Source organism: Schistocerca nitens, chromosome 9, assembly GCF_023898315.1.
Source record: "Schistocerca nitens isolate TAMUIC-IGC-003100 chromosome 9, iqSchNite1.1, whole genome shotgun sequence".
Classification (NCBI taxonomy): Eukaryota; Metazoa; Arthropoda; class Insecta; order Orthoptera; family Acrididae; genus Schistocerca; species Schistocerca nitens.
The window spans coordinates 204311163-204326718 of NC_064622.1; the positions used below are offsets into that span (position 1 = coordinate 204311163).

The window sequence follows — 15556 nt, forward strand, 5'->3', positions numbered from 1 at the left end:
TTGCTTCTGTTTGCCATAATTTTTGAAGTGGTGTACACACTGAAATATCACGATCATTAACACTTCGTAATCGTACTTACTTACTGAAAGTTCTTCGAACTAAAGGCTTTTAGAGGTCATGTATGCATTTCTTTTATTTAATGATGGACAAAGTAACCAAAATATATTTTATGATTCATAATGAGTAGAAGATTTGGGTCAGATGGATTACACAGAGGTTGTGTGTTGACATTGTGTCTTCGGATTGTACAGGATGATGAATTGAAGTTGCCCTAGGATTTTGTCTGTACTTGTTCGAAGAGACTGACTAGAGGAAAGAGTTGTTATGAAAGTGAAATGATATTGGTGCTGAGGTTTATATGTAGACGTAAGAGGTATTATTGAAGTATTAAGATTAAGTGATGATGATGATTATTGGAGTTTTGGTGGATAAGAGGTAAAGTAAGTGAGGAGCATATTTTTCTTGTTGGTCTATATGGAACAAGGAGGATGAAGATGGCAGACTAGAACACTCAAGTAGAAGGAAGATTGCCTACACACACACTTCGTTAAATCAATAAGCAGTACATACTTTTTTTTGAGAGAGGAAGGATTTGCATATCTTGGCACACTTACAGTTGTTCAGCAACCGTACATTTTGATCTGGCTTGGCAAACATTGGTCTTGACATGATGACTATGACGTTGACTAACTATTATTGACTGTTATACATTGCTGCCACTACTACTTGATACACATGATGAACATAAAATTTTGACAGAATTGCATTTACACAGTTAACACTATTCAATTACACAGTAGCACTAATGTGGATGAAAGATGAGTGAGTGTGTTTTGTGTGTTTTCCTTTCCCTATCGCAAATTGGTACCAACCTATCTCCTAAATATTATTTTACTTGTTTGTTGTGGCTTGCACTGACACCCATAAACATTATAGGTTTACTGTTATTTGTGTATTGTAATAGTTAATATGATAATTATCTGATATCATTTGTGTGTTTATTATGATTTGTATGTTTAGTGTAAGAGCATTGATAATAATTTTGTTAATTGTGTGTGCACTCAAACTGTTGTTCATGACTGAACTGTCTCATTAGTTATAGTGAATATTATGGACTGTTACTTGTACTTTTTCTACATGATTGGTGCCACTAGGACATGTTTAATTTGTGCTTATAAACTCTGATGAACAGTGTGATCAGTGTTAGTGAATATTATGGACTGCTCTCTGCACCTGTTCATCATTGCTGGGTGCCACTAATAGAACTGTTTCTACTGAAATGATGTTACTTCTTGCTGTCTGCACCTGTTCAACATTGCTGGGTGCCACTGATGAACTGCTTCTACTGACATATTGTCACTTGTTGCTGTCTGCACCTGCTCAACATTGCTGGGTGCCACTGATGGACTGCTTCTACTGAAAAGATGTCACTTGTTGGTGTCTGCACCTGCTCAACATTGCTGGTGCCACTAATGGAACTGCTTATACTGAAATGGTGTTACTTGTTGGTGTCTGCACCTGTTCAACATTACTGGGTGCCACTGATGGACTGCTTCTACTGAAATGATGTCACTTGTTGGTGTCTGCACCTGCTCAACATTGCTGGTGCCACTAATGGAACTGCTTACACTGAAATGAAGTCACTTGTTGGTGTCTTCACCTGCTCAACATTGCTGGTGCTACTAATGGAACTGCTTATACTGAAATGGTGTTACTTGTTGGTGTCTGCACCTGTTCAACATTGCTGGGTGCCACTGATGGACTGTTTCTACTGAAAAAATGTTACTTGTTGGTATTTGCACCTGTTGACCGTTGCTGGGTGCTACTGCTGGAACTATCAACTACTTTTTTTTTAAAAATCAAAAGCGTTTATGTGAATATTTGTATAAACTGATTTTTTGTGTATTACTGTTTGTGAAACGTTATGAGACTCTTAGCTGCACATATTCGTCATTGCTGACGCTATTGATTGAACTGTTTAACCACATAATACTTGTCTAAACTATTATGTAAAGTCACATGTATGAAAGAATTTGTATTGCTTACTGTATTTTATATATTAGGTTATTGAAAGGTCAGTGCAAAGCCAAAATTTTATCTAGTTATATGATATTTACGCATTAATATTATCTTTTATTTTTGTCTGTATTTTTTTGACGAATTTGGTGGTATTTTCACCACCAATGCTGGCAAAAATACCATCAAATTCTAGCCCGTGGAGGAAGGGCATATGAAAGGTGGCTACACTGAGCCACAGCGCCAGAGATCGCGCTAGAGAGTATTGTTCCGCCGCCTCCACTGGCAGTGATTATTGAGAACTCGTAGTAGTCAGTGCTTGGGGAGAGCTCGTGGTAGTCAGTGCTTGTTAAGAACTCGTAGCAGAGAGTGTTTGTTGAGATGTGCTAGTAGGGAGTGCTTGCTGAGATGTGATACTGAAAAGTTCTTGTTGAGATGTGGTAATAGCGAGTCGGTGTGGAGATATATTGTAATGATTAGAGTGATTTTGGTCAATATATGAAGGTAAAAGAAAAAAACCTTTCCTTTTCTTTTTACTATCTCAATGTCTTAAATAATGCAGCATTACAGGTTCAGTCAACAAAGCATCTGGCTTGTGTACTTGCATTAGAGTGTAATTCTGGTTTTCTTGAGTAATTATGGTATTTCTATTTTCTTTAATTAATTCAGTATAAATGTTATTTAAAATTTCTTGTGTTATTGAAGAAGAACCGTGCCAGATGCGTACGTTGAATCACACTTTCACACACAGAACAGTTATACTTGTGTTTTGGTTTCATAGGTTTTATAGTTGCTGGGGACTTAATTAATTAATTGTGTTAACGAACATTTTCATTTCATTCTTTGTTGTTGTTCTATGCAGTCAGATAGCGTAATAATACTAGCCAGGGCCAACCGTTTACGAGACTTCGTAATCGGACAGACAGCTACTAAAACAAAAAATTAAAATTATTTGCATTTTATTTTAATTAAGCCCCCATGCAACCTGAGTGAATCCGTCAGTGGATTGAACTTTTATAACTTTTATATGCAATACATCCGCCATCTGCATGCGTGCACATCACTATCCCCACTGTGCTTTTCTCTAATGCATTTTCAATATTGTATATTGTCAGAAGGCCGACATCATGTCCCCAGAAAAATAAAGTGATTTTCAAAGTATTTTCATGAAAAAGTTCAGTCCTAGTATTTTTTGTTGTAATGATTGGTTTCAGCTGAATAATATAATACCTCAGTAGGTATGGTAAGAGGAAGATGGCAAAGCTTATATATGGCAGTGTAGTGGGTGGTGGTGGGATCACTCATGGAAAGATATCTGTAGTAGTTGGTGTTAAAGCTCCACCTTTTCTGGACTGAAGTCAGCTGATATACCTGCTTAAAGGAAGACCCTCTAGCAAAGGAATCACCTTCATAGGCGGTCAGGTAGCCAAGTAGAGTAAGAATTAGCATGTTTCATCAAAATATAAGAGGCGTTAGAGATAAAGTTAGTGATCTGCTTATAGATGTTGACTCTAACATTATTGGTACATGGGAGCACCACTTAAATAATTTGACAATTTAGAGGCTTCATTTGCCAGAATACAGATTAGCTGGCTGTTTTTCAAGGAGTTCTTTGCGGAGTGGGGGAATAGCCAGATACGTAAAAAACAGTATTCCGTACAGATGTTGACTCTGACATTATTGGTATATGGGAGCACCACTTAAATAATTTGACAATTTAGAGGCTTCATTTGCCAGAATACAGATTAGCTGGCTGTTTTTCAAGGAGTTCTTTGCGGAGTGGGGGAATAGCCAGATACGTAAAAAACAGTATTCCGTTGGAGACCGTAGACGCATCACAGCACTGCACTGAGCCAGTATTGAATGTTGTGTAGGGGCAGCTGAATTTAGCGAAACTAAAATTCTAATTGTTGTTGTTTATAGGTCCCCTAACCCAGACTTAAGAGCATTTCTGCTCAAGATACAGAGAGTTCTTGGTTCACTTTACAGGAAGTACTAAAAATTTGTTATATGTGGTGAATTCAATACTAATTTTGTATGAGACTGTACAAGAAAAAGGATGTTGGAAGGTCTCCTAAACTCATATGATCTGATGCAGACTCTGTTTTTTTTCCAACCAGAGTGCAGGGGAACAGTTGCACAGCCATAGACAATATTTTTATTCATTCTTATTCCTAGATGGGTATTCTGTTAATAACAGAGTGAATGGCCTTTCAGATCGTGATACACAAATCTTAAAACTGAAAGAGTTTTGTACTGAAACAAATGCTATATATGATTAAAAACTATGCAGAAAAGCTAATCCAACGGAAACAGTGAGTTTTTAAACCTCATTAAGGAACAAGATTGGCAGATTGTTTATAGTGCCGATAACACAGAGGACAAATATAATGCTTCTCTTAACACATGTCTCATGCATTCTATTAGAACGTTCTAAACAGGGTAATAGCGGTAAAGGGCAGCCTGGATGACTGACTAGTGGGCTGAGTATATCATGTACAACGAAGTGGGAATTAACTCAAATTTTTGAAGTAGGCACAATCAGCCTACAGTATCCCTTTACAAACAGTATTGTAAGGTGCTTAAAATGTTATTAGCAAGGCAAAGAGTATGTGGTACACTAGCAGAATAGCTAATTCACGGGATAAAATTAAAACCTTATGGTCAGTTTTAAGGAAGTGTCTGGTCAGCAGCACAAGGTCGATGACATAAAGTTACTTCGTAGTAAAAATATATCTGTTACTGATAAGTCAGATATATGTACAGTATTTAACAATCATTTTCTGAGCATTGATGGCGAATTAAATAAAAGCTTAGTTTCTAAAGGGAATCATACAACTCCCTTGGAAAATGCCTTTCTGAGAGTGATTTGTGAAATACTTCTCTGTGATACTGACAAGGGAAAGATTGGGTCAGTAATTAAATCACTGAAGACCGAGGACTCTCATGGATATCATGGAGTGCCGTTCGAACAGTAAAAATGGCATAATTAAGTCTTTCAGCAAGATCCTGAACATGGGCTTTCCACGAGAGTTTACACCTAGAAATTTGAACTTAACCATTTTTGCAATTTTTCCTGTAAGAATGGTCAGTTTCCTGGTCAATTAAAGTACTCAGTAGTGAAGCCGCTTTATAAAAAGGGAGAAAGGGACAATGTAGACAATTTATACCTATTTCTGTACAACCATTGTTTGCTAAAGTTATTGAAAGGGCTGTGTATGTAAGGATAATTGATCTTTTTTTTACATAATTTGCTATCAAACGTAGAGTTAGGTTTCAGGAGTCGTTTAAGAACTGAAAATGCTATATGCTCTTTTGTCTATGAGGTACTGGATGGAAACAAAAGTTTCTAACGCTGGGCATCTTTTTTATTTAACAAAGTCGTTTGATTGTTGATCACAAAATATTGCTCCAGGAGTAGGACTATCAAGGAATACCTGGAGTAGCACACAATTGGTTCACCTCTGACTTTAACAACAGAGAGCAAAAAGTCATTATTCACAGTGTTGAGAATGTCTATAATGTGGTGTCTGAGTGGGACACGGTCAAATGGTGGTAAGGGGGGAGGGGGGGGGGAATAGGGAGGGGAGCGTCGGATGCCCCAGGGATGAGAGCGCTCTAGGTATTACAGGTAATTCTATAATATTTCTGTTTGCTGATGTCACTGGCTTGGTAGTATGTACAACATTAGCCCTGTTTCAGATAGTCCAGTTCATGACATACGTTCATAGCTTGTAGAAAGTAAACAAAGGTGAATCACAAGCAGACTCAGTTTTTACTGTTTCTAACACACAATTTAACCAAACTGGACTTTTTAATTTCACAGAATGGACGAACGATTAGCGAAACTGAAGAGTTCAAATTTCTAGGTGTAAACTCTCGTGGAAAGCCCATGTTCAGGATCTTGCTGAAAGACTTAATTATGCCATTTTTACTGTTCGAACGGTATCTGCAGTAGGTGATAGGTGGACACGAAAAGTAGTCTACTTGACTTATCTTCATTTTCTTACATCGTATGGTATTGTACTTTGGGGTTACTCCTCCCATTCACAAAGGATATTTTTGGCTCAGAAAAGAGCAGTTCGGCAGTTAAGTGGTGTAATTTCGAGAAACTCTTGTCCACCCCTTCACCAGTCTAGGTATTCTGATGTTGGCCTCTCAATATACAGGGTGGTCCATTGATAGTGACCGGGCCAAATATCTCACGAAATAAACATCAAACGAAAAAACTACAAAGAACGAAACTCGTCTAGCTTGAAGGGGGAAACCAGATGGCGATATGGTTGGCCCGCTAGATGGGGCTGCCATAGGTCAAACGGATATCAACTACGTTTTTTTAAAATAGGAAGCCCCCTTTTTGTATTACATATTCGTGTAGTACGTAAAGAAAAACGAATGTTTTAGTTGGTCCACTTTTTTCGTTTTGTGATAGATGGCGCTATAATAGTCACAAACCTACAAGTACGCGGTATCACGTAACATTCTGCCAGTGCGGACGGTGTTTGCTTCGTGATACATTACCCGTGTTAAAATGGACCGTTTACCAATTGCGGAAAAGATCGATATCGTGTTGAAGTATGGCTATTGTGATCAAAATGCCCAACGGGCGTGTGCTTTGTATGCTGCTCAGTATCCTGGACGACATCATCCAAGTGTCCAGACCGTTCGCCAGATAGTTACGTTATTTATGGAAACAGGAAGCGTTCAGCCACATGTGACACGTTAACCACGACCTGCAACAAATGATGATGTCCAAGTAGGTGTTTTAACTGCTGTCGCGGCTAATCCGCACATCAGTAGCAGACAAATTGCGCGAGAGTCTGGAATCTCAAAAACGACGGTGTTGAGAATGCTACATCATCATCGATTGCACCCGTACCATATTTCTGTGCACCAGGAATTGCATGGCGACGACTTTGAACGTCGTGTACAGTTCTGCCACTGAGCACAAGAGAAATTACTGGACGATGACAGATTTCTTGCACGCGTTCAATTTAGCGACGAAGCGTCATTCACAAACAGCGGTAACATAAATCGGCATAATATGCACTACTGGGCAACGAAAAATCCACAATGGCTTCGACAAGTGGAACATCAGCGACCTTGGCAGGTTAACGTATGGTGCGGCATTATGGGAGGAAGGATAATTGGCCCCCATTTTATCGATGGCAATCTACGTGGTGCAATGTATGCTGATTTCCTACTTCATGTTCTACCCATGTTACTACAAGACGTTTCACTGCATGACAGAATGGCGATGTACTTCCAACATGATGGATGTCCGGCTCATAGCTCGTGTGCGGTTGAAGCTGTATTGAATAGCATATTACATGACAGGTGGACTGGTCGTCGAAGCACTACACCATGGCCCGCACGTTCACCGGATCTGACGTCCCCGGATTTCTTTCAGTGGTGAAAGTTGAAGGATATTTGCAAATCTTGATGTACCGAAAACGCCTGACAACATGCTTCAGCGCATTGTCAGTGCATTTGCGAACATTACGGAAGGCGAACTACTCGCTGTTGACAGGAATGACGTTACACGTATTGCCAAATGCATTGAGGTTGACGGACATCATTTTGAGCGTTTATTGCATTAATGTGGTAGTTACAGGTAATCACACTGTAATAGCATACGTTCTCAGAAATGATAAGTTTACAAAGGTACATGTATCACACTGGAACAACCGAAATAAAATGTTCAAACGTACCAATGGTCTTTATTTTAATTTAAAAAACCTACCTGTTACCAACTGCTCATCTAGAATTGTGAGCCATATGTTTGTGACTATTGCAGCGATATCCATCACAAAGCGAAAAATGTAGTCCAACTACAACATTCATATTTCTTTACGTACTACACGAATATGTAATAAAAATGGGGGTTCCTATTTTTAAAAAACGCAATTGATATCCGTTTGACCTATGGCAGCGCCATCTAGCGGGCCAACCATAGCGCCATCTGGTTTCCCCCTTCGAGCTAGACAAGTTTCATTCTTTGTAGTTTTTTCGTTCGACGCTTATTTCGTGAGATATTTGGCCCGGTCGCGATCAGTGGACCACCCTGTATATATTCTTCACTGTTATTTCTTCTTAACAATAGCAGCCTCAGTAATACTAGGCAGAAATCCAATCTGCATTTGGATCGCACTTCCTTGAATCTTATGCAGAAAAGTATGTAGTATACTGCTGCATTCTTTTTAATTAAGCTACCAAAAGAATTAAAAAAATTTAGCAACAATGCAAGCACTTTCAAATCGAAAGCGGAAGCGTTTTTCTGTAGTGTAGTTCCTTGAAAAACTAAACTGACTCCAATGTTAAATTGTTGACGCGTTTGCGTAAACTTATGACTTTTTCTTTTTTGGGTTCATAAACATTTCATTTCAAATGTTATTATTTTTATGTTGCAATTTGAGTTACTGACACGTTCCATGATCTTGGATATTTGCTCTTCAATTTGGTCCTACAGAACTATACGTATAAAATAAACAAAATAAAATAAAACATAAAATAAGAAGGTCAAGTAGTTACGTCAAGCATCAACTGCTACGCCTTGTAATAATCAATAGGACCAAACTATGCAACCGTTTGAAAAAAGTTCCTTAAGGGTGACAATCAACAGAGTAACATATGAAGATTAACACGTTGCGTGGACGATTTTATATGTTGATGGTGCTGAGAATGATTTTATATTCTACTACCAGGAATAGTCAATCTACACAGAATGGAAATTAGACGAGTGTACTGCGGTTCAAATCAGAATCCAGCTATCCAGAATTTTATTTTCTATGGTTTCGCTTAATGATTGAAGCCAATTATGGGGATGGACTCTTTGGAATTGATTTATCTGATTCTGTCCATAACGTTTGATGTCCGAGTTGATTTCCATGTCTAATCTTGAAGCTAATCTGCTGGGTTGGCAGAAGAGCCAACACCGTATTGCTAGAGGAGGCCGAAATGCACGCGTTTAATTACACGCAGACTGGCGTGAGGTCTGGAACAGGTCAGAGAAATGAGAACTTAGAAAAACGGACGCAGTTGCTGTAATACTTAACTTTAATCCATAATTGGAGTACATCGCTCTTGACGGTACATTAATATGCTAAATATAAACTGGTAATGGCGCCTTGCTAGGTCGTAGCAAATGACGTAGCTGAAGGCTATGCTAACTATCGTCTCGGCAAATGAGAGCGTATTTGTCAGTGTAGCATCGCTAGCAAAGTCGGCTGTACAACTGGGGCGAGTGCTAGGAAGGCTCTCTAGACCTGCCGTGTGGCGGCGCTCGGTCTGCAATCACTGACAGTGGCGACACGCAGGTCCGACGTATACTGATGGACCGCGGCCGATTTAAAGGCTACCACCTAGCAAGTGTGGTGTCTGGCGGTGACACCACAAATCTTCATTTTCTTTACAGATTTAAAAAAATATGTATATATTTACGGCTTTCTATTAAATAGCAATTATTTGAGCAAGGTATGTCAACATTAAAGTTCCTGGTGCACATGCAGAAATTTTTGTATGTGAAATTATCATTCCCTATGCCTATGATCAGCTTCTGCCTCCCAGGCAACATATCACCCGTGTGGAAAGTGTTAATTTACCTGGCTACCAGAGAAACAGCTACGGGAAACATAGCCATGCGGCGTCCGCCTAGCAGGTACTGCTCGGCGTTTACGGCGACCTTGAAGAATCCAAAGTAGACGCCGATGGCCACGCAGCCGAGCAGCATGGCGCTGAAGACGACGTAGGCGGCGATACCAAACAAGAGGCGGCCGGCCGTCGCTGTGGGTTCCGAAATCACTTCCATAGTTTCCGGCTGGCGCGTTCAGTTAGTTGGGCACCTGTTGGAGATCATAAACTTATAACTACTACAAGTAATTCTTCTGTTATGGTTGAAATCAAGTCGGAGTCATCATCATAGTCTACTGACAGCAGTTCATATGGACGAACATAGGGTGCAAAAATAATGAACAGGTGCTTATAGTACTTGTCGAAGACAACAACAAAATACCAAGGTACTGCGAACCAGTGGTACAGCTTAGATAAAACCCTAGAGCCCCAAATGGCAAACCATTGTGCTATAAAACTGTGCCGACTCGTTCACAGTGGTATGGTTGTCGGTTCTGGTATGTACCCTGCAGCCAACGATGCTACAGTGCGGTAATATTTCGGCACGTGCCCTGCAGGCCGTCGGTGCGAACCTGATGGAGGAAGAGGAGCAGAGAAGGGAAGATAGCAGTGCAAAATTTCTGATGATCAGATTATGCGCTAACATTAGTGCAAGGTCTCAACTCTCTCTGCCGCAGTTCACGAAATGAGGGCTTATGACACAGCGAATGGTGAAGTGTTCGTCAGGTAGGAGCATTAAGACTGGTAATGCTGTTAGGTGTCATTTCAGAGTACTGTGTTTTCCAAAGTGCCAAGTTCAAGTATCTCTCACATTTTTCATATGGTCATCTGGGAGACAAACATGACACTGTGCTCTCTACACACATCCCAGTCATTTACATTAAAATCACGCTTAATAACCAAGAATCACACTCTGTAAAAATAATAGAGTACATTGAAAGGGTGGAAGTCAATAAAGGCAATCTTCCCCCTTGATGGGATGCTGTTAGACGAATTGCATGGTCGAGCAGGGCTCTTAGAGACGTGATATATGTATGTGTAACATGAACATCACTGTTAACTGATATTTGTACCCACCAATCGAAATATTCTGATAAATTGTTTAAGGATTAGCCAGTAATAAGATACTTTCTTATTCTAGTCTTGAATACATTGAAACGTCCCCTTTTGAACAATATACACGACTGTCCTTAACCTGACACACAATATTTATAGCGCAACGCAATCTGACTTTCCACACACAATATTTTGTTAACGCAACGCAATCTGACTTTCAAAATTCTCTACAAGAGAATGGCCCTGACTAACATTAACCTGTACTTTTCAGAAATCACTTACCTCACAAAAATCTTGGTTACTCCCACTACTGCAATACAGCAAGCGCCACTACTGCCAGCTAAATAAAAGATTCAAACTATGGAAGGCACTAACTACTGATAGGGATAGTTAGCAAATGAAAGATATTAATAGAGAACAAACAATGTATTTACCTTGATATCATGACAAATTACAAAACTCCGCCATCTCTCTCCCCACATCCACCACTGCTGGCGGCTCACCTCCAACTGCGCAACGCTACGCGCTGTTAACATCCAGCTGCCCAACACTAAAATGGTTGAGTATTACAACAATGCAAAGCAGCCACAGACTGCACACGGCACAGCCGGTGATTTTCATACTGAGGTGGCGTTACCAATAAAAAAACCTAAACAGCCTACTTACATAGCCCCCATGCTCCCCACAAAAAAATTTTACAAATTGGGTTGGGCAGTGGGCAATACATATTTGTTAAAATTTTTCATAATCGTAATTACAATAACAAATAAATCAAATGCACACACTTATTGATACAATGTTGGTCAAAAGCTAAAATTTTCTCACAGTCCCTAAAGACAGTCCTGATCATTCATCACATTGCATTGTTTTTCTCAAAGTCTGAGCAGTAAAAGACAATGCACACAGACGTAGTGGATTTCCATGCAGTCTTGAAGAAGTAGTGTTGTCCTTCCAACGGAAAGACAGTGCTGACTCTTGACATGCTGACAGGTAATGGGCCACAACAGAGCAAACCCACAACAGAGTCAGTCGAAGTTTTGAAGAGTATTGGTGTGTAGGTCATCACAGAGCAGACCCACTGTAGTCCTGGTAGAGATTACGGTATTGGTGGGCCACCAGAGGTGCAGACCCACTGTAGTCCTTGTAGAGATGGCTAGCAGCCATCTGTTATGACTGTGCAGGTACACAATCACCATTGAAGAGTCTTGCGGATAATATAGCAAGTCCATAACCACCACTTGTGCACTCACAAAGTTTTTGGAATTGTCCTTAGAACCAGCAATGCTGTTATCCAGTCCCTTGCTGAATTATTAACACACGTGCAAACACTAACAGTCCCTACTTGTCACATATTGTCCATATATTATGACCAACAAAAACGTGTGCAGTGAAATGTAACTTACAAGTTGCTTAATTTGATGAACTGCTGTCAATTACAATTTTATAACATAAGAACACAATAACAAAGGTACAAAACACATCATTAAAGAACATAACAATACAAATAACATTTGCGGTAATAGGGGCTTTACAAAAGAATAAAAATATATACATCAGTGTTACAAAAATAATGACATAAGTACATACATAAAGATCAGAATAACTTTTGGAACATCAACATCACACATGAGCATTAAAACAGAACAGATAAATGTCTAAACATCTTTACAAAGTAAATAACATAGTATTTGAAAAATTATACAACATAAACCTTATTAGCTAAACACATAAAGACAGGAGAAACACAAATATAAAAGAGTACACAAACACATAGTGAGATAACACAAAAGGAAAGGATAGGGATCGTTTTCAGTGTAACTTTTGGTACTGCAGTTTTGTGCGAACAAAACCTTTTTTGTTCTTGGAGATCTCCCTGCGTTCATCATTATTCCCAAAAAGTCCTATCTGTACCTCTTTTCTGTATTCCGACCATAAGTCTTTCAAAATAAATATGGCTCATTGTACAATACTCATTTAGGCCCAAATCTTTTTTTTATATACCTTGTCAATGCATTGCTTCCAATTCATCATAGTTAGTTTCTTATATAGTCTACCCCCTCTTAATCTAACTTAAATCTACTGAGCTCAGATATATATATATATATATATATATATATATATATATATATATATATATATACCAAGGGACGAGGCAATGCAGCATCACATAAAACAAATAATATAAACAGCAATGAAAAAAAACGCAGATTTGCGAAGCAAGCAGTATTAAGAAATTAGCAAAGCAATTGTAATATTACAACTAATCTAAGGCAATGTGCAACAAATAATAACAAGAAATCATTAGTAAAACTGGCTTAACAGAATAATACAAAGTCAAATTCAATAACACTATGCCTGGCAAACAGCAGCAACTTATACCTAAACATGACATAGCTCAAGCAGAAAAAATTGTAGACTAAAGATAACAATGCAGATAAGGGAAATGTATAATCACATCTTAATGTCTAAGTAATTAAAGTGGTGTACCACAAAAACTAATTCTACAAAAAATTACTCAGTAGTTGAAAAGAAAATTATGTATGCAGTTCCTGGTATTAGTCCCTTCTTATTGTTCTTTCCATTCCAAGAGCTCCTTTTTCGAAGAATGTGGATTACAAAATTATTATTTAATAGATCTGCAGACAGAAAATATTTATATTAGTACATCTATAAAATTTTATTTTAACCAGTGCTGCAGTGCATCTAGAAACTAGATATTAAACAAAATGGGCAAAGCAAGGCGTGAAACGTCATTCACTAGCCATATGGCATTTCTCTCAATTAGCACGACAATAGCCGTGAAATGTTTCTCATCGTTTTCAAGTTCGTCCGTGTCGTTCTGTGCTGCTGGAAGGCTAATGGCTTTTTTTTTTTTTTTTTTTTTTTTCCGGGCGGCCGTCGCCCAGGTGTCTGACACAGCTGTGTGCCCACGACGTATTACGTGCAGGTGGTCACTTAACTTTCGTACGGAAATATTTACGACAGCAGTTTGCTACAATGGCAGTCTTATATAAAAATGTTTCACAGGTCAAGAATTAGCGTTGCAAATCTGTAGAAACAAAATCTTATTGATATAACAGTGTCCAAAAAAATTTTCGTCGGCATTGTGATACATTCACGCATTTACACACATTTCATAACTTTTAAAGTACGATCTTGGTTTCCAACAACGTTTTCCACAAATCAGAGTGCCCTAATCACTATTCATTACTCCTTACCTTATTATACATATACATATCGTCGACACATAATCAAATTCCTCATATAGCATCAGCTTATTGATCATAAATATACTGCAACAGCATAATACACATAGTCATCGTAATAATAACATCATAACACCTCAGTCAACTCTCAAAATCGTCGTAGCTTTCTAATTTCAAAACCTAAAAAAATTCTCTGCTCATGTCAAAAGTGTCATCTGCCTCAAACGTACTTTAAAATCATGCTCCCTTACCAAATACATCATTCAAAGCTCTCATAGTATCACAGTGGTTCCGAAAAAATATGAACAGTTCACAAAGTACAGACAAAATACAATTTCATAAGTGTGAAATTACCCAACTGTGAAATTGCGTAAACATGTGTCACTGATGTAGTAAAAAAAATGTTTATCTCTGTCAAATAATCAGATAGCTGTGTAATTATGTGTTAGAGAAATATGGTACCGATGTGTAAAGTTGTGTAAGCAAATACCATATCAGCTAGGGCTCCTTGTGCGTGCCAAACACATGGTACACAAAGTAAGCGTGTACCCCCCTGAGGATAAATGTAATTATACCCTCAGGTGTTACAGATTACAGCAATGGAATGAAATGTATCACGGAAAACTTTCTTTGTAATTCAAAAATCTTGAAAAATAAATGGCTTAAGTACAAAATTAATCTCTCAAATGCGTGTCCTGTAGCGCTAAATGTGCGTCTTGCTGTAAGATAATTCTGTGGAAGTGTCGTAGTTGTCGTCCTCCGAAATCTAAGTTCTGCAGAAGTCAATGTACTTACCTCATGATACAGAAAAGTGAAATGCTTTGCGTATAGATAGTTATTACGCTTATTGTTGTGATGAAGAAAGTACTGTACTCTAACGTATTGTTGTGCTACGGAAAAGGCTGTCTCATTGTTGCTATACCACAAAAGTTACTACTAAAACATGTTTTACTTTTCAGAATAATACAGAAAAATTGTGCAGATATGAAACAGATACACCGCAAAAGCAACAAGGTGAATTGTGTCACACGTTAGTAGCGTCGTGATATAGTCGTGTAGCTGTCAAATAAACTAACCACTGTGTCACCTGGTATCTCTCAGAAAGCACCTTGAATCCATAATGTATTTGCAAGTAAACCAAAATGTTGCATTAAAAAAAAGCAGATTATCTTTCAATAAACGGTTTTACATGTGAAATGTGGTGTAAACCTTTGCTCTTCATAGTACTCAGAGTTTGAACAATGCAATTAACATGCGGTATACGTCGTTAAAGAATACTGGAATTTTTCTCAACGTTAGCGTCAATGTTATTTTTCTCGGAGCCAGCCGGCGCAGGTGTCTGCCTGCTGTGCGGGTCAGTGCCTGCCGCTTTGTTGGCGCGCGTCGTTAATGGGATTCGGAGACCGAACCTCCACAAATTCGCCCCGACGAGATGGCCCAGCTCTGCCACAATCCCGCCAGTTCCGATGAAATTCATGTCTGTCGTTATGTCGGCAGTTTACATAGTTTCCCGTTTGTCGGTCATGTGGTGGAGAATTTCTCCCGGAATCGCAACCGCGCGCCGAACTGTTGCGTCTGAAGTCCTTCTGCCTCCCCTTTTTTTTTTTTTTTTCCCAAGAGCTTATAGTAAAAATCATTGTGTCGGCGA

General features: G+C 38.8%; 1 protein-coding gene across 1 annotated transcript in view; it reads right to left on the reverse strand.

The window, feature by feature from the left end:
• Window positions 1-9824, reverse strand: part of LOC126204098 (sodium-coupled monocarboxylate transporter 1-like) — a 125283-nt gene extending 115459 nt beyond the window's left edge. Inside the window, 1 exon segment of the mRNA XM_049938515.1 lies at window positions 9619-9824. Within this exon segment, the coding sequence (XP_049794472.1) occupies window positions 9619-9824 (206 nt within the window).
• Window positions 9825-15556: the final 5732 nt, after the last annotated feature.